The following is a 21,505-nucleotide window of genomic DNA, read 5'->3' as shown; positions in this document are numbered from 1 at the left end:
TACACAGGCATACCTTGGAGATCCTGTGTGTTCAGTTTCAGACCACTGCAATAAAGTGAATGTCACATTAAAGCAAGTCACACAAATTCTTTGTTTGCCCAGTGCATATAAAAGTTATGTTTACACTGTATTGTAGCCTATTAAGTGTGCAGTAATCTGTCTAAAAAAATGTACGTACCTTAGTTTAAAAATACTTTATTGCTAAAAAATCTGTCATCTGAGTCTTCGGCAAGCAGTCATATCAAAGATCTCAGATCACCATAACAAATATAATAATAAATAAAATATTTGAAATATTGCTAGAATTACCAACATGTGACACAGAGGCACAAAGTGAGCAAATGCTGTTGGAAAAGTGGCGCCAATACACTTGATCGAGGCAGGGTTGCCACAGACCTTCAACTTGTAAGAAATGCAACATTTGCAAAGACTGGTGAAGTGAAGCACAGTAAAACAAGGCATGCCTGTATTGGTATTGATGATGAAAATGTCTGTGGCATTTTAGGCATGTGCCTGGATCTTTAAAGATGGTTTTTAAGTGGGGTTTTATTAGGATCAGTGCCAGCCATATCCTAGTGCTGGGAACTGAAGTGAGAACTGTGACTTTGGACAGTGTTCTTTAGAGTCAGGGTGGTTTCCTGGTGAGGTTCCCCCAGCTTGGGCCTTGATGTGGACAATCATCATTTGGCCTGATAGTGATACAGTGGAGCAAGGGCTCTGGCCTTAGCACAGCTCATGCAGTTAGTTGAATGCACACTTTCCTGCTGTCTGTGCTACGGACTCTTCCAACATTTTTGCCCTTCACAGTGACTTGTGCAGGTGGGAGGACTTCGGAGGAAGGAAAGAAAGGTGATACTTTTTTGAATTAGTGGAAGGCAAATAAGAGAAAAAAAGATTTTTTTTTTCCTCATGCTATTCTGTTACCATCAAGGGTATATCATACCTATACTTATGCTCTTTCATGTATTAGTGTTGATGGTGATTGATCTGCCCTTAAAGTTGATTTTCCTTTTTAAAGTAAGAATAAAATGGGAAGGGATGGAAGAGTCTCAAGCAGGGCATCCACCTGGATACCTTGTATCTGTTATATGGAAACAATAAGAATCATACCAGGATGATTGGTAATGTGCCTGCCAACCCACACACTTCCTGACTTGTGCTGGTTTCTTCTGGGACTGAAGCTTTGGTATGGGTACTGCTCTGTTAAATATTGGACAATTCTCATACAGAATCCCCTTTGAGCTACTGTCTTGTCCCTTTTGAGTCACAACACGAAATTTACCATATGGATATGTATAAAAGACAACCTCAAATATTAAGCTGTTTCTCATTTTCCCTTTTAGAAGATTTTAAAAACAGGGATTTGCCAATGTGAATATATTAAAAATTTAAAGGATATAGGTGAAATAATCAGCTGTCTATTTAAAATGTTTATTAATTTACATATTTTAAATAATATATTTATAAATTAGCGTTGTTTTCCCCATTTTCACATCTTACGGAACCGTTTTATTCCAGTTCTTTACATACATCTTTGACATCAGTGATTGTTAGTCACTTTTTAGCCATCAGCACAGATTTTTACAGATCATATTATATTCATTTCCATGAATAGATTGTTTATGACACAGTGCTTTTACACTTGTATAAGGTTATCACTGGGAATTTTATCTTAAGCCATACATACTGATTATATTAATATAATACTAGCATATGTATTTTTCCACTTATTTTGGTTTGTATTTGCAGTCCTTGTAGTATAACCATTTACCCTCCTGCCTAATAAAGTATTCTTTAAAAGTTTTATTATTTACAATATTCAGCACTTTTAATTTTTAAAGCCATACCTCTCAGGGGAAATTACATAAATCTGAGTTAATTTCTTGCCTCTTGTAAAACAAAACAGAACTAAAAACGCTTCTATTATGTGTCTTATGTAAGTGTCCAAAACTTGTATTATATGAGGTCATTTCAAGCTAATTTGATTTCCTCACAGTAATTTGTGGTCTAAAATGAAATAATTGGGAGGGATTGTAAGAACTGAAATACAGAGCAGTTCTCCCTTTTCTGAAAGGATAATTTAGGGGGAAATTCTTTTACTATATTCAGGCAAATGTGGTATTTAAAATCAGTCTCTGTCCTTATCTGTACATGTATTCATATAAATTCTCTGTGGGTTCCTTACAATGCTTCCTTTTTTATTCTGACAGTAAGGGTGACAATGCCAGGCATTCTATTCAAGTGAGTATTCTTAAAACTCATATACTAAAACATCAGGAGAAGCGCTGAAAGAAAACGCTGTTGAGAGTATATATTATGTTGGTCTGTTGTGTCAAAACCACCCACTTGTATTTTATCGGTTATTCAGAAGAAGAAATCTAAATTTGTCTATAACTGCTTTATAAAAGTTTATGAAATCATCCATTTGGCATCAGTCTGCCCTGTTTATGCTTTTGCTAAAACTTAGCACATTCTTCTCTGGGTTGCACTTGGATTTGTGGTTCTACTAGGTCGTAAACTCTTTGAGGGCAGAGAGCATATCCATCCTTATATAATCTGTTACTTTAGGCAGTCAGTATGTGCTTGGCAATTAAATTAGAAAGTGGGGACCACTAAAAGAAGTTTATAAACTTGCTTTATCAATTCTAAAGATATAGCAAACTGGTGAAAATTGGTTTCTGCTCATGCTATCCTTTTGCTCTTGTTTTCTACCAGTAGCCCGTTTCCCATTCTCATATTCCTTTCATTTTTCATAATAATATTTTTCTTTTTAGGTTCTCACTGGATATTTAAGAACTTGGAGTGTTTGACCCTTAGCATGTGTCCACTTATCTGGCCTTTTAAGAAGGAGAGCTCTAAAAGGGTTGGAAATAGCACTGAATATGAGCAGGCAAATTAAAAAATGTAATGCCTGTTTTCTATTTAAAAATGTGCAGACAGGCCAGCTTTATGCTAAATCGCACATCTGTGTTACAGGGTATACTTGAAATTATATTGCTGTGGAAAGAAGGAAAACAGGGAGAAATATCTAGAGAAGTGTCCCTTGACTTATCACAGTTGAATTACTGAGCAGTAATGTGCTACATGGCTGCATTGCAATTCTAATCCGCCTACATGCGTAAGTCAATGGGGTCTTTGTTCCAAACTTGCGGAAGAATGCATGAGCCAAGTCTTGGTGGGAGTTCAGTTTAGTTCCACTGTTTTGTAGATTGGGCTAATTTTCAAAGGGATGCAGACATTTACTTTTTCAAGTGAGAGAAGCAAGAGCAGAAAATCCATTCTTTCTTGGTACTGAAGAAATTTTTCTAGAACACTGTGTCATTTGTCCCTCATGACTAGATGTGGACAGAGATGTTTAATTATTTGCTTATAGCCTGGAGATTGAACTGCTTCATATTTTATGGACCTAGACACCAAGAGTTATTTTTTTCTCATCCAAAGATGGAAGCAACTATTTGAGAACCCTTTGTTCAGTCATTAGAAAAGTTTTAACCTTAAAAGTAGAACCTGAATTTCTGTTATCCTTTGCAGATTATTCAGTATAAGCTCACCTGGGATTATAGGACTTGACAGATACAGTATTGGCAAAAGCATTGTATAGGTTCAGAAAATTATTTAAGTCTTTAAAGAACTGAGGTTAATTGGAAACCAGCTGCTTTTGTCATTTGTCTTTGCAAAATCAGTTCCTGTGGCATTTTAACATTTCTCTAGAATGTTACTGTAAGAAAAGAAAGCATTGATCTGGTGAGGGAAGGATCCTTAGAAATGTTGCTGACATATAGATTGTAAAATCAAGCTTTTGGGATCTGAATGTTAAATTCATCTTGTCAAAGCTCTTTATTTTATGGATGAGAACATATGTGGTTGCTCCTTACTCCCTAGTATAATACTTCTCTCACGTTGCATTTTAATTATTTCTGTCTTCCCTTGTGTATCATATGGAAGTCCTTTAGGGAAAGGACTGAGTCTTTTTTCCTCCTTGTGTCTTCAGTGCCTAACCAACTTCCTGGTACACAGTTAAGTTTTAGCATATCTTTGCAAAATGAATGAATCAGTGAACGAATGAACCAAACAACAAACCAGACTTACCTAGGTCACTGACTTTCTTCTATTAGCTTGCTGCTTATTTTATGTCAGATATTTCTCTCTCTTTAAAAGGCAAGAACAAAAACATATCTCAAAGTAAAGGGATAGCAGGGGACAAGACAAAAGTCCTGTCCTCAAAAGCTTACTCTCATGTGTGTGTATGGGGGTGGGGGGTGGTGACATATAAACCAGACATGCAAAAAATAAAAGAGATAATTCCAAGTACTGATAACCCAATGAGAAAAGTGCCATGAACATGAGACATGGAGAACTGAGTTTCCCAATAGATATCAAAATGTTTTCTCTTTAGTAGAGTCTAACGCCCAGCGCTGGGCATCACTCCATCTACCCCACAGAGAGGACATCCTTGCTGCTACCCTGAAGGCTCATGGTTGAAGGACTTCTGGAACCAGAGCTGCTAAAAAGAACTTCTTTGGAAGGATTAGTTCAGGCGGGGCTGGTGGTTTCTGGTCCTGTTAGGGATGCCATGTTGATGAATGGGATTTTGCCTTTTCGCTTTAGGAAAAGGTTTTTGTTTCGTTTTGTTTTGATCTTGTTAAAGGCTGCCACATACAAAGGCTTTTAAAAATATCGTTCAGTTTTTTAAGTAATTGGAAGGTCTTGAAAGGCATCTTCTTAAATTTTATGTCAATAACTAGAAAATGTCATTTTATTGTGGAGTTCTGACCTGTTGTGTGTAGTAGATGAGTCAACCCATAGTGAACAAATATTTATTGAGCACCTGTTTTGTGCCAAGGACAGTGCCCAAGGGATTACAGAATAGTGTTTTCCAAATTAGGTTACAACTTCCTAATGTCATAAAATGAATTTTGTGAGCTGTGACTAGCGTTTTTCTAACAAATGAAATAGAGAATGGAATAGAATATCAGATTGCATAGATGGTATTTCATTATTTTATCAAACTTGATTTTCAGTTTGTGTGTGTGGGTGTGTGTGTGTGTTGAGAGTTGCAATGTAAAAAGTGCCTTTTTTACTGTCCGTCATGGTCAGAAAAACTTGAAAAATACAATTGTAGAGGATATCCAAAAAGTATAGGTAGATTACTTGCTTTTGAATAAGTTATACTTTGAAACGAATATATTTTTGGAAATCAACTATAATTAAAAAAAAAAAGTTAAACTCTTTTAGGGGAAAGAAACTTATACAAAGGAGTGAATACTCAAGTTCTGAATTATGTGGTTTGGATACTAAGAGCTGTGTGTTCCAATAAGTAAGATAACACAGGTTGGAAGTGTCGAGACAGTGGCACGTGAACTAAACCTAGGAAGATAGGTAGGGTTTGGAAGGAGTGAAGGCTAGAGAATGACTCAGAGGTAAGAAATGGTATATATATAAAAGAGATGGTAAGACTGGGGTCTTACATTGCAGAGTTTTAGGATATAGTTTGGGGGTATACAGTGAAGCACAATTGTTCAGATTTATGAATGCCTTTCAATAGCATGCCTAAAGAGTTTGCACTGGATTAGATAACTTGCACAGATTCATAAAATGGGTAGCGATATGATGTAGGGTGGATTTATAGAATATTTTCCAGCTCCTTCCTGACTCTTCTTTAGTCATGGAGCTCCTGAGGGGATTTCTTCTGGTGGGTGTTAGATACCAAGTCTCTGGCACCAGATCAAAGAGAGCTAGAAAGGACTTTGGCTGTTCTCCAGAATGTAAATAGAAAGGTAGAACAAGTCCCATTGTGGTGCATGTGAAATACTCCCATGGATGAGAAATCAGCACTGTCTGTTTGAAATATGGTGAAGGATGGGTTAGAAGAACATTTCTTCTGATATCACTGCTAAATATTTGCTCTCAATGTAGAAGGAAAACCAGATAAGGAAGGCTTATGTTTTTGAAGTACAGGGAATCTGACTGGCCTACCTGAAGCATGTTATGTAAATAATTTGTCAGATGATCTTCTCTTACCTTCACTGAATGTGGCATGTACCTAATTTATAAAACAATTTTGGGAGCGATCACAAAACGTTTCTCCTCCCTGAAAGGCGTCATTAAAACTTGCTGCTACTTTCCAATTGGAGAGAAATTTAAAACAAAGAAGCTTCTGAAATTATACTGTACATTAAAGGGAAGATGGTTTAACTAGAAAAAGTGTATTTAAGCATGACTAATCTGTAACACTTCTGGCTGGAAGTTTTGATTCTTTGTTGTGGTAGATTATCAAATGTTCTAAATTGAGGCTATGCTAGAGAGTATTCAGTGTTTAAATTATTAGAAAAAATAAGCAGGTGCTTGTATCTGGGAGCACAAGGTTTTTTACAGATAATCTAGGGAGATTGCATACATCTTAGATATTTGGTGGGGGGCACAATATAATCAGAAACGCAATGGCAAGTCCAAGCACGGCCCATGAGAGATGAAGGGATGTGAAGAGCACAAACTTTGGTCTCTAAAAGATAGTGTGTAGAGCATGCATTTCCATTCCTCTGCCAAGAGGGGGGATGAATGAAAGATGAAGAAGGGGGTGTATCCGTTTACCCTTATCTTATGAAGGCATCTGCTCACAATCAGTCGCTTGTGGAGAGAGTGCCAGCTGGCAGAGTATTTTCATGATGTAAATTGTCCATCCGCTCAGAAGAGCAGAAGTACAAGGAGGCCTGTGTGAAGGACTGAATTCCTACCCAGAGGACAAGGGAGGGAGGTTCTTGCAGAGATCTAAATGGGATCTACTTGCATTTTCCACTCTGTTTGCAGTTTTCAACATCATTTTTCCTGCCATCCTAGCAGTTGCTGTGGAGTTGATTCATCACTTTTCCTCCGTTCACTGCTATTGCTTATTAAAGTCTCCATTCGGGGTGGGTCTGAGAGGGGGCACCACTGGAAACATGGTGCTACTTTTTCCAGTGGTTTTTTCCTTGTCTTTCTGCTTGACTGGTTCATGTTTGTGGGCTGTGTAAAAGAGCTAAAGCTTATTATTATAGATTTGATTTTTGAAATGAGTTAAATCTCCGTTTCCTCTCAACTGCTAATCTTTTTGCTTGTTCATTTGAAATAATAATTTTCCTACGAAGTAATAAAATAAGTAAATCTAGGTATCAAATGGATTTGAATTGTTATCAATCTTGTAAAATTTCTGAATAGAATTCCTCTTTCCATATTTTATGTGACCATAGAGGAAAAATTCAGATGTCCTTGGGCCAAATTTTAAAATAGTATGCCCTGCAGAAAAGAGGTAGACAAGGTCTCAGTAGAATTTTTTTGTTTTTATATTCTTTGATTTCTTAGATCAGGATCAGCAGATGTTTTCCATAAAGGGCCACACAGTAAATATTTTAGGCGTGCAGTCTCTCTCACAACTGCTCGACTCTGCCCTTGTAGCCAGAAAGCAGCCATAGACAAAGTGCAATGTATGGGCGTGGTTTTGTTCCATTAAAACTTTATTTACAAAAAATAGGTGATGGGCTAGACTCCGTTTGTGGGCTACAGTTTGCCAACTTTAGATTTCTGAACTACTCAAGGTGTGCCCTAAGGCTTGATTCTGGACGGAGATGGGATCAGTGACCTCAAAGTATTTTCAAAATGAAAAGAAAGCACGCCCTGTAGATCAGATGTGAATGTTGGGAGAGAATTTAAAAACCAGAATATCGAGTCTGAATTTTTGAAGTGTTCTTATAATTCTTCAATCAATCTCAGTCTCCCCCTGCCCCACTCCCCACCCCACATCTCTTTAATATCGATATGAATGTCTGGTACTTTGCTCTTAAGCATATATATTAAAAAAAAAATACCTGAAATTTCTTCTCTGAAAAGTAAATATTTCTACATTGGTCTTTAACCAACAGAACGTAACACTGTCCCTGAAAATGCCAACACTACCCGACACAGACTGGGATTAAACAAGTCTAGGCTTCTAGACAAAGAAGAAAAAGTATTTTCTTATCTTTTTGAGTGTACTAAAGCAGATGTTAACTCTTTGCTTCCAGATTTGTTCTTGCCATTGAGAACTGTTGGTAGTGTTCTGTCATTTTATTAACTATTAGTAATTGTTGGGAGGAGGAAGGAAGGATAGAAACCAGAGGGGGTGGGGAATTTGAATTACAGGGAATCTTGACCAATATCTGCATGAAAAGAAGAGCACTGTGAAACCCCCAGCAGTAGGTGGGTTTTCTCAAAATCAAACGTTTATTTCTACTTGCCTGGGAAATAGGGCCTTGAGAATACAAATTGAATGACAGAGGAAATTGGCATGGAGAAAAATGTTGCAGAGCTTGGGTTCAGCTGGTCCAGTCATCCCAAGCCTCCTTGCGTATGGAGTGAACAACTCCTGTGTAGTTTAACATCTGTCTGTGTCTTAAAGAAGATAGACCACTGTTATTCTGGTTCCCTGTTCATGCCTGCACAGTTAACACTTGCAATAAATTTCACCTTAAAATAAGTGATGTGAAAGTGGAAGTCCCCACTCATGAGTGCCTGAGTTCATTCTGCAGTGCAGCACCAAGGGCAGAGCCTTTCCTACCTAAATCTTTAAAGGATGAGAACCAGAATAAGGAAGTTTACAGTAGGACAGTATTTTTCAAATGTAATTGTACCTGAAGATTACCTAGGGTGCCTTTAAAAATACAGATTTGGGGAACTCACCCAAAACCCACCAAAATGGAACTTCTGGGGAGGAGGCTCAACAATTTGCTTTTTTTTCAGAAGCTCTCTGGTTGATTCTAACAGCTAGTCTGGTACCTTATTGTGGGCCAGATTACTTCTAGCAGGAAAGCCTAGATCTGGGCTGGCTCTACTGGGGAGGGCCTTCCAGAGCTCCTTGGGTTTTAAACTGTTTGGGTACCAGATAACTTTTTTTTAAGTTTTATTTTTTTAATTTATTGAAGTATAGTTGATTTACAATCTTGTGTTAATTTCTGCTGTACAGCAGAGTGAGTCAGTTATATATATATATATATATATATACACATTCTTTTTCATATCCTTTTCCATTATGGTTTATCAGAGGACATTGAATATAGTTCTCTGTGCTGTAAAGTAGGACCTTGTTGTTTATCCATGCTATATGTGATAGCTTGCACCAGATAACTCTCTTTAATCTAGATACTTACAGTGATCCTGTTAATTCCATTATTTCTTCTTCCTTGAGGGAAATGTTTGGAAAGGCTCAAAGAACTTTACAGTGTGCCGAAGTGGGTCTCTTTTACCCTCTCTAATCCACCTGCAACACCAGAGATGGTCCTTATTGTTCAGTGTAATTCAGCTGCACTGGATCATCCCCATCAACATAACACGTGCTGTCTTCCAGTCTTAGAAAGTAATGTCTCCTTGAACCCCTTCTTCTCCCTTCTATCTACCACCTCATTTCTTTATAGCAAAATTACTTGGAAAAATGTCTTTATTAGCTGTCTCCAGTCTCTGTCCTCCCCACCCCCTCAATATTCTCTGGCTTTCATCCCTGTCATTCTACCAAACCATTTGCTGTCAAGGTTGTAGTAATCAGTTATATCCAGTGGCCAACACTCAGTTTTCATCTTTCTCACCTTTTCAGGAGCATTTGACTCAGTTGATCATTCTCTTCTTCTTGAAAAGTGTTTTTTTAAAACTTGGCTTCTGGGGCTTCCCTGGTGGCGCAGTGGTTGAGAGTCCACCTGCCGATGCAGGGGACACGGGTTCATGCCCCGGTCTGGGAAGATCCCACATGCCGCAAAGCGGCTGGGCCCGTGAGCCATGGCCGCTGAGCCTGCGCGTCCGGAGCCTGAGCTCCGCAACGGGAGAGGCCACAACAGTGAGAGGCCCGCATACTGCATAAAAAAACAAACAAACAAACAAACAAACAAAACAAAAAAAAACTTGGCTTCTGGAATTCTGCCCTGTTGATTCTCTTTCTGCTTCAGTGACTGTCCCTCTTGAGTCTCCTTTGTTGGATCCTCCCTATCTCCCCCATCTCTAAAAGTTGGTATGTCCCAAGACCCAGTTCTGTACCTCTCAATCCATTCTCTAGGTATGTTCATCTAATCTCATCACTTTGAATACTGTGTCTGCTCATGACTTTCAGATTTCTCTCTCCTGCTTGGACCTCTCCCTGAAATCCAGGCTTGTATATCTTAATGGCTGACTTGAAATCTCCACTTGGATGTTTCATAAGCATCTCAAACTTAAAATATCCAGAACCGAACTCCCAGTTTCCTTGATCTCCATCCCCACACTCGTTCTTACCATGTACTTCACTATCTCATTATAAACGACAGTTCAATCTTTGTAGTTGCCACAGTTTACACACCATGTCCAGTCCATCAGTAACTGGTCTGGTCTACCCTCAAAATATGGCCAGAATCTGATCACTGCTCACTGCCGCAACCATGGACCAAGCTACCATTGTCTCCTACCTGGGAGATTGCAAAAAAAAAAAAAACCCCTGACTAGCCTTCTTGTCTCTCTGTACTCCCCTCCATAGTCTTTTGTCAATAAAGCAGCCAGAGTTATCCTTTTAAAATACTAGTGAGGTCATGTTACTCCCTGGTACAAAATCTTCCAGTGGGTTTTCATCTCATTCAGAGGAGAAGCCTAAGTCTTACAATGGCCTAAAGGCCGGCATGATCTGCAGTCCCTGCCTCCTCCCCTCAGCTTCCCTGACCTCATCCGCTGTTCTTTCCTTCTTTTTTTTTTTTTTTTTTTTTTTCTTCCTGTACGCAGGCCTCTCACTGTTGTGACCTCTTCTGTTGCGGAGCACAGGCTCCGGACGCACAGGCTCAGCGGCCATGGCTCACTGGCCCAGCTGCTCCGCGGCATGTGGGATCTTCCCGGACTGGGGCACGAACCCGTGTCCCCTGCATCGGCAGGTGGACTCTCAACCTCTGCGCCACCAGGGAAGCCCTGTTCTTTCCTTCTCGTTCACTCTTATTCAGCCACACTGGCCTCTTCATCATTCCCTGGAACTGGCCAGCATACCTGCCTCAGGGTATTTGCATGTGTCCTTCCTGGAATGCTCTTCCCCCAGATGTTCCCCCCACCATGTCTGTCTCACTTCTTCAGTGCTTTCCTCGAATGTCACCTTATCCACATCGGTGAGGCCATCTGTCGTATTACATTAAGTGGCACTCCATTCCCATGCTTTCTATCCCCGCTTTGTTCTTTACCATGTCATCTATCATCTGACACACAAGATTTTTGTTTTTGCTTTTTATCTATCCCTTACCTACCCCCCACTCCCTACCACACTGTAAGCCCCATGAAGTTGGAACCTTGTCTGTCTTTTCTTCTGTAGCCCTAGTGTCTAGAATAGTGCTTGGGACAGTGAGACATAATAGGTGCTCAGTAAATATTTCATGAACGAGTGGAAGCATTTTGACTTGCAGTTATCAACACCAGTTATGGCTATTAGCCTTGACCTAATGGGTGGCTGTGGTGAGAAATTACACAATTGTGAAAACTGAGAAAGACGTTTGAGTATTGAAGATACTTTATGGTGTTTGTAATTGTTTCTTCTGTTGAGGACAGATTCAAATAGTTTATGATCTAGGGGACTAGCGGGCTGAGCTTATTAAGACTTAAACTGGAGAGTAAAAGGCATTCTAGCAAAATGAAGGACTGGGTATTTTAAGTAGCTTGTCGTGGTGGACTGTCACTTAAATTCACTTAGCGAATAGCTATTGAATGAATGAAAGTGCACTATTGGTTAACTTCTTGGGACTTTGTGTGTGTGGGGAGGATTTATTAGAATTGATCTTAGTCTGTGATTGTACTACTATGACTATATATTAGAATCTCATGTTTTTTTCCAATCAGATTTTCTCTCTCTTCTTTTACAATTCTTCACTCTTCTGCTGCGGATGACAGCCAAAAAAATAGTCAAATCTCAATAGTGTATGGACGTCACAGAACAAGAAACAGCTTCCCGTAAAATTATGGTGTCTTTTTTCCTTTTCACGTCTTAACAATTCGACATTTTTCAAGTATGGGTTTTACTTATGGAGCTTACATTTCATTGCCTGTTGATTTCTTTATTTTATTTCCTTAGTATTATAATTGACTACTTTCTTTATGTGACTCCATTAAGTCTTACACATCAGTCAGTCCCCCATAGTTAGAACTCTGACGCTCAGCAGAGTGGATTTTTTCGCCTCAGCTTGGGTGAGTGGGAGTAAATGCTGGCTACATTCCTTCAGCTTGGCTCAAAGATTTCAGGCATGCTTGTGACCTACTGGCCTGAATTAGGGCTGGTATTGAGTCTGCAAGCATGAGGTTTGGATTAGTAAGGCACAGACCCAGTTCTTGTCTTGGAATTTCACTTGGGAATCTTGTCTCTCCTGGTGACAGTTTCAAATAAAATGACAAGATATACAAATTAGAATATATATGTCTTATGTTTTGATAATGGAAAATAATGGAAAACATCTGTAACCTCTAACAGTAATTTGCACCTATTTGAAATTACCCTCCAAAAGCGTTTGATGTTCTAGTGTTCAGTTAAGAATCCTCCGTGTTCACATAACAACTGTCTGATGATCTCATACTTATCGATATTTAGTGTATAAAGCCAAATCAGTTTTGACCCTTCAATTTGCTGAAGCGTATGTAGCGTTTCTGGGTATTACATTTGGGCAACACAAGCAGAAGGATTTTATGTTTTGAAGATTGCTACACTAGGTTAGTGCCATGGTCTTATTCAGCAGATGCACCAAGTGGAGGTTTGGCAGGTGATAGGGAGAGAGTAGAACTGTTTTCTTTGGCTTAAACTTTAAAGTTGGTACTTTATGAACACATCTAGTTTCCCTAAGAGATTATGGGTTTATCTTCTCTGAAATCATACCAGTCAATTATAAAACTTTTGTTTTCCCCTTAGCTTTATTGTTACAGCCATACCATCATTTTTATACATAGCCTTTGGTATAGAATTTTATTAGCTTTTTAAAAAATTCTAAAAATGATTTTCTTCACTTTGTCTGTTATACCTGCTTACTTTGTTTTGTTTCCCAGTGGCAGCTTGGAATGGAAACTGTCCATATTCTAGCACCACTCATGTCGGCATGTCTTTCTGTCATGACAGGGGTTCATGTGTGATGGGATGTGCTTATAGCATGTACTCAGGAAATTTGAACCATTTTCTTTATTCATTTGAAAGGGATGCTTTCTCAAATTGTGAATGCTGTTGCATTTGTTTCAGTAAATTCAATGAAAAAATGACTGTTTCATAGAAAGCTATAAAGGTTAGTTGTCCTCGTTCATAAGTTGTGCTGACTGATTTAGATGCAGTTCCTATGGGATTGTCCCCTTACACTGTTGGCACTTAGCTGATTGACAAGAGAGAGGCCTTGAAAAAAGAGCACCGAAATTTAAGGGAAAGGAACGGGATAATACGTTTTTAAAAACAATCTATTTTGAAGGTAAGTTTTGAGCCATAGAAAACTAGCCCTTCAACAGGCAGTTAGGAAAGAGTCTTCTATCAGTTGGAATAACTCCATGTACCCAGATCACCCCAACACATTCTGTCTGTGCTTGACTGTTCCTCTCCACGCTTTCTGATCTCCCATCTGTGTCCACTTGAGGATCCCACATTCAGCATTAGCTGGCCCTGGGTCATCTTGATTGGCGAGGCCGTATTTGTACAATCTGTCTGCTGAGGTGGAACAATAACAGCTGGTACGCAGCTGTACAGTTTGTCCTGGGAACTCCTATTTCAGCCAGCAGTTATACTAACAAAATTGGAAACATTTTCAAATAGTTGCTTTCTGTGACTACTGTTTGTGTTAACTGTTTGGAGACTCCCATTTAGTAACCTAAACATCTACCATCTCTAATTGACTTTCTGTGCTACAGCCTCATTAAAGTTTCGTATTCCTCAGATCAAGTCTGACTGCAAAGAGAATAGTCATTTTCTGATTCTGAGGAGTGAGCACGTAAGAACAATAGTGAATCAGTGACTCCTAATTTGATATTTCAGAATGAGCCAGTTCTCTTCTAATTCAGGCCATGGAAGGGCGTTTGGAAGTTTTGTGAAATTCTGTATGGCCATTGTCGCTCATTACTTCACTGTAAAGGAGGCTGTTTCACAACATCCTCATGGAATTCTTCTGAGCTGCACATAACAGAGAAGCATTTATGTTCCCCAGCAGTTAGTACTTGAATCCAATTCTAAGACAGGAAGGGTTTCTCCCCTACTCAGAGAGATTAGACATACTTCACCACGTAGGAGGCTTAAGCAGAATTCCTTGGCTTGGCCCTGTGTGCACAAAGGCTGGATTCTCATTGTCCAGGTGGCCCCCTCCCCTTCTCTTAGTCCCTCAGCCAGATTCGCTGTAAGATTCAGAGCAGGAAGTATTAGTTAATTTTGTGTGCTTCGTTCTAAACATCTGCACTTGAGTCTTTTTGTTTATGGAAGGAATGTGGCACGGGGAGGCCGGGGAGGCAGCAGAACCTTCAGAAGCTAAATATTTTCTTGAGGGTGTGTATACCCATGGTTAGTTTTTTTTTTACTTTTTAATTTATTTATTTTTGGCTGTGTTGGGTCGACGTTGCTGCGTGGGCTTTCTCTAGTTGGCGGCAAGCAGGGGCTACTCTTCTTTGCGGTGCGCGGGCTTCTCATTGTGGTGGCTTTTCTTGTTGCAGAGCATGGGCTCTAGTCGTGTGGGCTTCAGTAGTTGCAGCACGCTGGCCCTAGAGCACACGGGCTTCAGTAGTTGCGGCACGCAGGCTCTAGAGTGCAGGTTCAGTCATTATGGCGCACGGGGTTAGTTGCTCCGCGGCATGTGAGATCTTCCTGGACCAGGGCTCGAACCCCTGTCCCCTGCGTTGGCAGGTGGATTCTTAACCACTGCACCACCAGGGAAGTCCCATGGTTAGTCTTCATGTGCATGAACGTGAGGTGAAGGGGAAAGATGTTCTAGCTGTAGAGTTGCTGGAATACTTTCCAGACGTGTACTTACTGGTTTTCTTAATTGTTTGGCTTGGCTCCTTTCCTTTAAAGTCCTTCGTCTACTTTTGCATGCCCCCACAGTATGAAGGTAGTGTCGTCGCTATCATTGGAAAAACGGAGACCTAGTCCTCTTTTCTGTTCATTTGCCATTTAACTAGATCTTCTTACTCTGTCAACTGTGAAATGAGTAGGATGGACAGATAAAGAGTAGAGAAGTGTATTCAGAGAGAGAGAGTGTGTGAACAAGCACATGGAAGGTCTCGACTATAGTTGCTTAATGGAATAAAAAGTAGCTCCTTCAGTTTTCAGTTCTTGATTATCCGTGATTACAGGTAGTTTCAGATAACACAGGATATTCAAGCCATGACTCTTCCACTCTGTTTTCTGTATTCGCTTCCTTATTTATTCAGGTTAGATTCTAAGTTCCTTGGAGTTACATCAATCCCGCTACCTTATTGTCCTTCCATTGACCCTGTACAGGAGGTGCTAAGTGCTGCTGTAGAAAATCACGCCTCCACGAAGATGTCCGTACCCTCATCCTGGCAGCGTTGTCTCTGCCCAGCAAGCCTTTCTCTCTAGTCAGCTTTCTGCTAGTCTCTATCGTGCCTCTACACTCTCTTCAGATATTCCCCACTGGCTTTGCCCTCAGCCCCTGAGCAGGTACCCTTGATTTTCACTGCACAGAAAAAATAAAGTCATCAGTTAGAACTCTTTCAACTTCCATCCTCTAAAACCTACTAAATCACTTACATTTGCACCCAGGTAGAAAGCAAGGATGCAGGTTTTCTCCTTTATGGAGCCAGTCCTTTCACCAGTGCTGAATCACGTTCTTGTTTCCCCGCCTTGTTTCCACAGTCATTCTTTCTTTTTCTGCTGACTGGAGCACAACAGCATGTAATACAGCCTTGTAACTTCTCTCACAAAAAAAGGGAAAAATCTTCCCCTGGCCCTGTATCCCCTCCAATAACCGTCATCTTCTTTTTCTCCTACCCTTTAGCCAGATGTCATACCAGGTTGGCTACACTCACTGTGTCTACCTTCCCACGTCCTATCTACCATACATACTCAGTTCCAACCCAGCAAGATCGCTGCCGGTGGGACTGCTCTCACTGAGCACCTCAATGACCTCTTTGTGGCTTGAAGCCATTGGACGCTTCTTAGTCATTATCTTACTTTATTCGCCTAGCAGATTTAAACACCATTGATTCTTTCCTTCTTCGCCCTCTCGGCTTCTGTGACATTCTGTGTTGTCTTTTACTTGCCCTCCTCCCTCTGGTCTTCATAGTCTCCTCTGTTGCCTCGTCTTCTGGCTGTGCTTTAAATGTTTATGCGTCTTATGGCTGTGCTTTAAATGTTTATGAGGGAGCCTAAAAAGTCAGCTCCCTCCTCACTCAACACTCTGACCTCATTGGTCTCAGCGATACCACATCTTCATTATCCATCCACAGGCTAAGGAATCCCAAATCTGTATCTCTAACTTAGATGTCTCTCTTGGGCCATCGGACTATTCACATCCAGCTCCCTACTAGACATTTTTTCTTGTCTAGATGACCACAGACACCTTAAATCTTGTGTTTCCAAAATAGAACTCATCTCCCCATCCTGCCCTCCACTTCTGCCTCCAATTTTGCTTTAACCTCCTTTGTTCTCTATTTCAGTGGATGGTACATCTCTCCATTTGGCTGTTTTTAAACTAGAAAACTGAATGTTATTCTCAATCCTTCCACCTTGTGGAATGCATAAAGGAAGCTTTGGCAATGAAACAGAATGTCAATAGGGTAAAAAGTAAAGAAGGCTTTCAGAAATGATTCCTGCTCTCCTCCATCAGTTACAAATTACTGTTGAAGTCTGCTAACTACATGTCACCCAAATCCGTTCATTTCTCTATTCCAGCTGTCCCTATTCTTAGTTCAGCCACTGTCGGCTAGGGTTACCGCCACATCTTCTTAAATATTCTCTCTACCTTTAGTCCTGTCCCTTCTAACCTAATCTCCACACAGTGGCCAGAATGATCTTTCTAAAAATCAAACCTGATCATACATTTCCTGACGTAAATCCTTCAGTGGCTTGCCATCAGCCTGAGGAAGTTGAAGTTGCTCTTTAGCATGGCCTCAGGCCTGGCGTGCTGTGCTTGCTAGCTGACTCATCTGCAGCCACTCTCTCCCATTCTAGATGTACTGCACACCTCTGATTCCTCCAGTGGCCACTCCTCTGTGTTCTCTGGGCTTTCATACATCCTATTCCATCTGCCTGGATGACTGATCTCTGTTGGCCTAGCTAATTCCTCTGCATTCCTCAGGTCTTGGATTTAGATGTCACTTCCTCTAGAAAATTTCTTGACCTCTTATAGACGTGGGTTAGGTGACTTTCCTCCATGCTCCCAAAACCTCATGTCCTTCCCCTGTCATAGCACTCATCACATGGAATTGCAGTGATCTGTATCCACTACTGGGCTGGCTGCAATGTCGAAGGTCACGCACATGGCCATCTTGTTGTGTGGAATGTGTGAGCCCCCTTTACAGATTGCCACAGAGCCCTCTACCTCTTTCAACTGTAGCTATAAGTTAGAATGAAAAAAGCAGCTCTGAAAATGAGGCATGGTGAGGCAGCGCCAGCAGCAGCAAGCTAGGGTGCTTCCAAGTTTAATGCTAGCGGAGTGGCTTTTCTGACGTTCTGCCACCCATCGCTGTGTTTGTGCCGACACTGAGTGACCACATATGCCTGTTTCTTTCAGTGTGTGGCTTTGTGGTGCAGATGTTTGTCTGGGACACAGGATACCCTGATCCATTTACCTCTTCTCCTTTGATCCATTCTCCTGTAGGTTGGGTTGCTAAAGAACAATGAGATGGCAGAAATGTAGACAGAGAAAATAGAAAAGCAAGGGTAATCTGTAATCCACAGATTAGTGAGTAAGCCTTTGAACATCCCAAGCCACATACTCATGAGTGAAACTAAATTGTTTTACCATTCCAGAATGTTTTAGATAGTCTCTGGAATGCCATCAATACTGTATTATAACCTCGCCTTCGTTCAAAGATGACGTCTTTACATTTTTGACACAGTAAAGAGATACAGGTTAAATTTGCATTCTTTGAACAAGAAGGTTGTAAACTGTATTGGCACGACCTGTGTCCAGACAAAGTGTTATACTGCCTCCTAGGTAGAAGATCTGGATTTGTAAAATATTCTTTGGCAACTATACCAGGTAGGCCCTTGTACAATCAGGCTCTTGTGTGTGAACATCTCCAGGATCCTAGTTCACGAATTCTCTTCTGTACCGTATTATAATAATGCCTTATATTTGTATAGCCTTTTATAATGAATCAGGTATATGCAAGATCTTAGTTTGACCTTCCAACAACTCTTTGAGGTAGGAGGCTCAGGGATTATCACCCTCATTTTCTTTTTTTAATTTTATTGAAGTATAGTTGATTTACAATGTTGTGTTAATTTCTGCTGTCCAGCAAAGTGATTTAGTTTATACATATATATTGTTTTTTATCTTCTTTTCCATTATGGTTTATCACAGGATACTGAATATAGTTCCCTGTGATATACAGTAGGACCTTGTTGTTTATCCATCCTATATATAATAGTTTGCATCTACTAATCCCAAACTCCCAATCTTTCCCTCCCCTACCCACCCCTCCTCCTTGGCAACCACAAGTCTGTTCTCTATGTCTGTATCACCCTCATTTTTACAGAGGAGGAAATGACCGAACAGAAATCACACAGCTAGTAATTGAAGGAGCCAGGATGTCTACTTAGGTCTCATAATGCCCAGTCCTGTGTTTTTTCCATCATACCATACATCTTTATGTTCAAGATCTTATGCGTGTGAATGTTTCATTATATGGGGGACAGTTAATCAAACCCCTCTTTTAAGATCTGAACCAGTTGGGAAATGGAGTCAGATATGGCTCATCATATCAGTTTTATTACAGGTAAAACTGGCTTGAAGAACTGAGCCTGGGCATATAGCTTACATGGGCCTTTTGCCCCACTCCACCTGAACTCGTGCACTTAGTCCTGAATCGAGTAGCAGGACAGCAGCAGGCCTCCCCTGCAGTGTCAGAGGTGCTGTCTTGCACTGAGGAGTGAGGGAGAGGAGAGAGAGGGACTCGGGTGGCAACTAGGAGAGAGCTGAGGAGATTCTGGGCCACACGTGAGCAATACTTCTTCTCCCCTGGGGATGAGTGGGTGTGAGGAAGTGAGAGAATGGCAGAAGTCTCTCCTCAACACTTCTGAGAGTGCAGGAATTCCTCTTCTGTGGGCTTTGTAGGGTGGTTCTTCCTGTGAAGTTGATTCACTTGGACAGAAGAGACTGTAAGCTTCTCGAGTTCAAGGACCACTTATGTCTAGTGCATCCTGTCCCCCAAAGTATATAACATGGGACTGAGCATGTACTTGTGCCCAATAAATACTTGTTGGCAAACCGTGATCTTCATTATAACATAGAAGCAGCAAAATATAGATATTGTCAGAGATAGAAAGACCAATCTGTGAATGAATGGTGTTTAAAAACAGCTGCACATTCTCTTTTTTACCCACCTGAAATCCTGCTGGCTGGCAACCAAGCTGTCCCAGCCGTCAGGCTGCGTTCTGCTTGCTGCAAGGAGCTGCCTGATGCAGGGACTCTTCTTCCAGAGGGATGACAGCCCGTTCGCTCCTCCCTGTTGCTGTCCTTTCTTGCGCAGCACTCATATATTCTCTTTTGAACGAACACAGCTTCTTTAAATCGCCTTTCTCTTCTCTCTTTCTCTTTTTTTGTCATCTCTTTGTCAGCTACTAGAGGAATTTTTTTTCTTCTTTCCTGCTGTAGTCCCTGCCCCCGTATCTCAATCACTGTCCTTCACTCTTTTTTTTTTAATTTTATTTATTTATTTATGGCTGTGTTGGGTCTTCATTTCTGTGCGAGAGCCTTCTCTAGTTGTGGCAAGTGGGGGCCCCTCTTCATCGCGGTGCGCGGGCCTCTCACTATCGCGGCCTCTCTTGTTGCGGAGCACAGGCTCCAGATGCGCAGGCTCAGTAGTTGTGTCTCACAGGCCTAGTTGCTCTGCGGCATGTGGGATCTTCCCAGACCAGGGCTCGAACCCGTGTCCCCTGCATCGGCAGGCGGATTCTCAACCACTGCGCCACCAGGGAAGCCCCGTCCTTCACTCTTTCTCAGATTTCTCTTTCTTAACCTGGTAAGTAAGTAGAATAGTGCTGATGATACTCTTCCTGCATCAAGAAGTAACATTAAAATTAATGAAGAACGAATTTTTAAAAATCTTGAAAGTGACCAGAAGACCCATTTAGAAAGCCAGCAAATATTTTCTTTTCTGTCTTTTAATTAAGCTTTTGTGGAAGCACCGGCATTAAGGATAAATGCTCATTTTCACTCAATTTTATTTTTGTTTAACAATATAAGTACATAATACATGCTATCATTTTTCACGGCAACCAAAATTTTAACAACACACATCATAAATGGGCTTTTATGAGCCAGCGTATGAGTGCAGCTATCACTTATTTCTGTGGGAAAACACGCACTGTTTCCAGGCTTAGAATAGCCTATTGGACACAGCCAGTGTGTTGTGCTCTGGAACCCTCTTAGCGTAGTGTGCATAGGTTGGTTTGTATCCTCTTTCTCTGTCAAGTTCCAAAGCAAAGTGGGAATAGAGGGGGTTTCTTTGCTTCGTACGTATGACTTCTGGACGTCGATGTGTTTGCCCCACAGGAAAAGCGTTTGACATCACATACGTGCGCCTCAAGTTCCACACCAGCCGCCCGGAGAGCTTCGCCATTTACAAGCGCACGCGGGAAGAGGGGCCCTGGGTCCCTTACCAGTACTACAGCGGCTCCTGCGAGAACACCTACTCGAAGGCAAACCGAGGCTTCATCAGGACGGGAGGGGACGAGCAGCAGGCCTTGTGCACAGATGAATTCAGTGACATTTCCCCTCTCACCGGGGGCAACGTGGCCTTTTCAACCCTGGAAGGAAGGCCCAGTGCCTACAACTTTGACAATAGCCCTGTGCTGCAGGTAGGCACCTAGCGGTTGTCTTGGTAGCCAGTCAGTTCTTCCATATGCAGGATGCAGGAAGATGATTGTAGTGGGGGACCGTGGTCCCACTTCTGAAGTAAGGGGTAGGAATAGCACCTACTCCACCAGGACAGACAGCTGGATTTTATTCTGCTCTCCTGTGTACTCTTAATAAGTGAAGGAAAGTGGTTTTATTTCTGCTGCCCAGTTGATGTTTGTTCTTAGTTTTCATGCACTTGTAGTCTGGGATGTAAATTTTACAGATTTTTTTAAATGTTGAACAATTTTGACTTGAGTCTCTGTACTTGCAGTGGAAACATTTTGCTTCTGCCTTCCTTTTGAAGGAGGGTATTTGAATGAATCTACCAAATTTTTTTGTATCCTGTCGTACCTCTTCTTTGATTTGACTACGAACCCGTGTCCCCTGCATCGGCAGGCGGACTCTCAACCGCTGCGCCACCAGGGAAGCCCAGAAAACTATTTTTTAATATTAGGAAGAGGGAACAACTGAAGCAA

The 21,505-nt window shown here is 41.1% G+C and overlaps 1 protein-coding gene across 1 annotated transcript in view; it reads left to right on the top strand.

The window, feature by feature from the left end:
- Positions 1 to 21,505, top strand: part of LAMC1 (laminin subunit gamma 1) — a 118,930-nt gene that overhangs the window by 51,962 nt on the left and 45,463 nt on the right. Inside the window, exon 2 of the mRNA XM_024732420.1 lies at positions 20,685 to 20,989. Coding sequence (XP_024588188.1) covers positions 20,685 to 20,989 — 305 coding nt within the window. The remainder of the gene's footprint in view (positions 1 to 20,684; positions 20,990 to 21,505) is intronic.

The sequence above is a fragment of the Neophocaena asiaeorientalis genome, unplaced genomic scaffold (assembly GCF_003031525.2).
Source record: "Neophocaena asiaeorientalis asiaeorientalis breed wild unplaced genomic scaffold, Neophocaena_asiaeorientalis_V1.1 scaffold119, whole genome shotgun sequence".
NCBI lineage: Eukaryota > Metazoa > Chordata > Mammalia > Artiodactyla > Phocoenidae > Neophocaena > Neophocaena asiaeorientalis.
The sequence above is the reverse complement of the archived record's forward strand: the minus strand, read 5'-3'. Positions and strand labels throughout refer to the sequence as shown.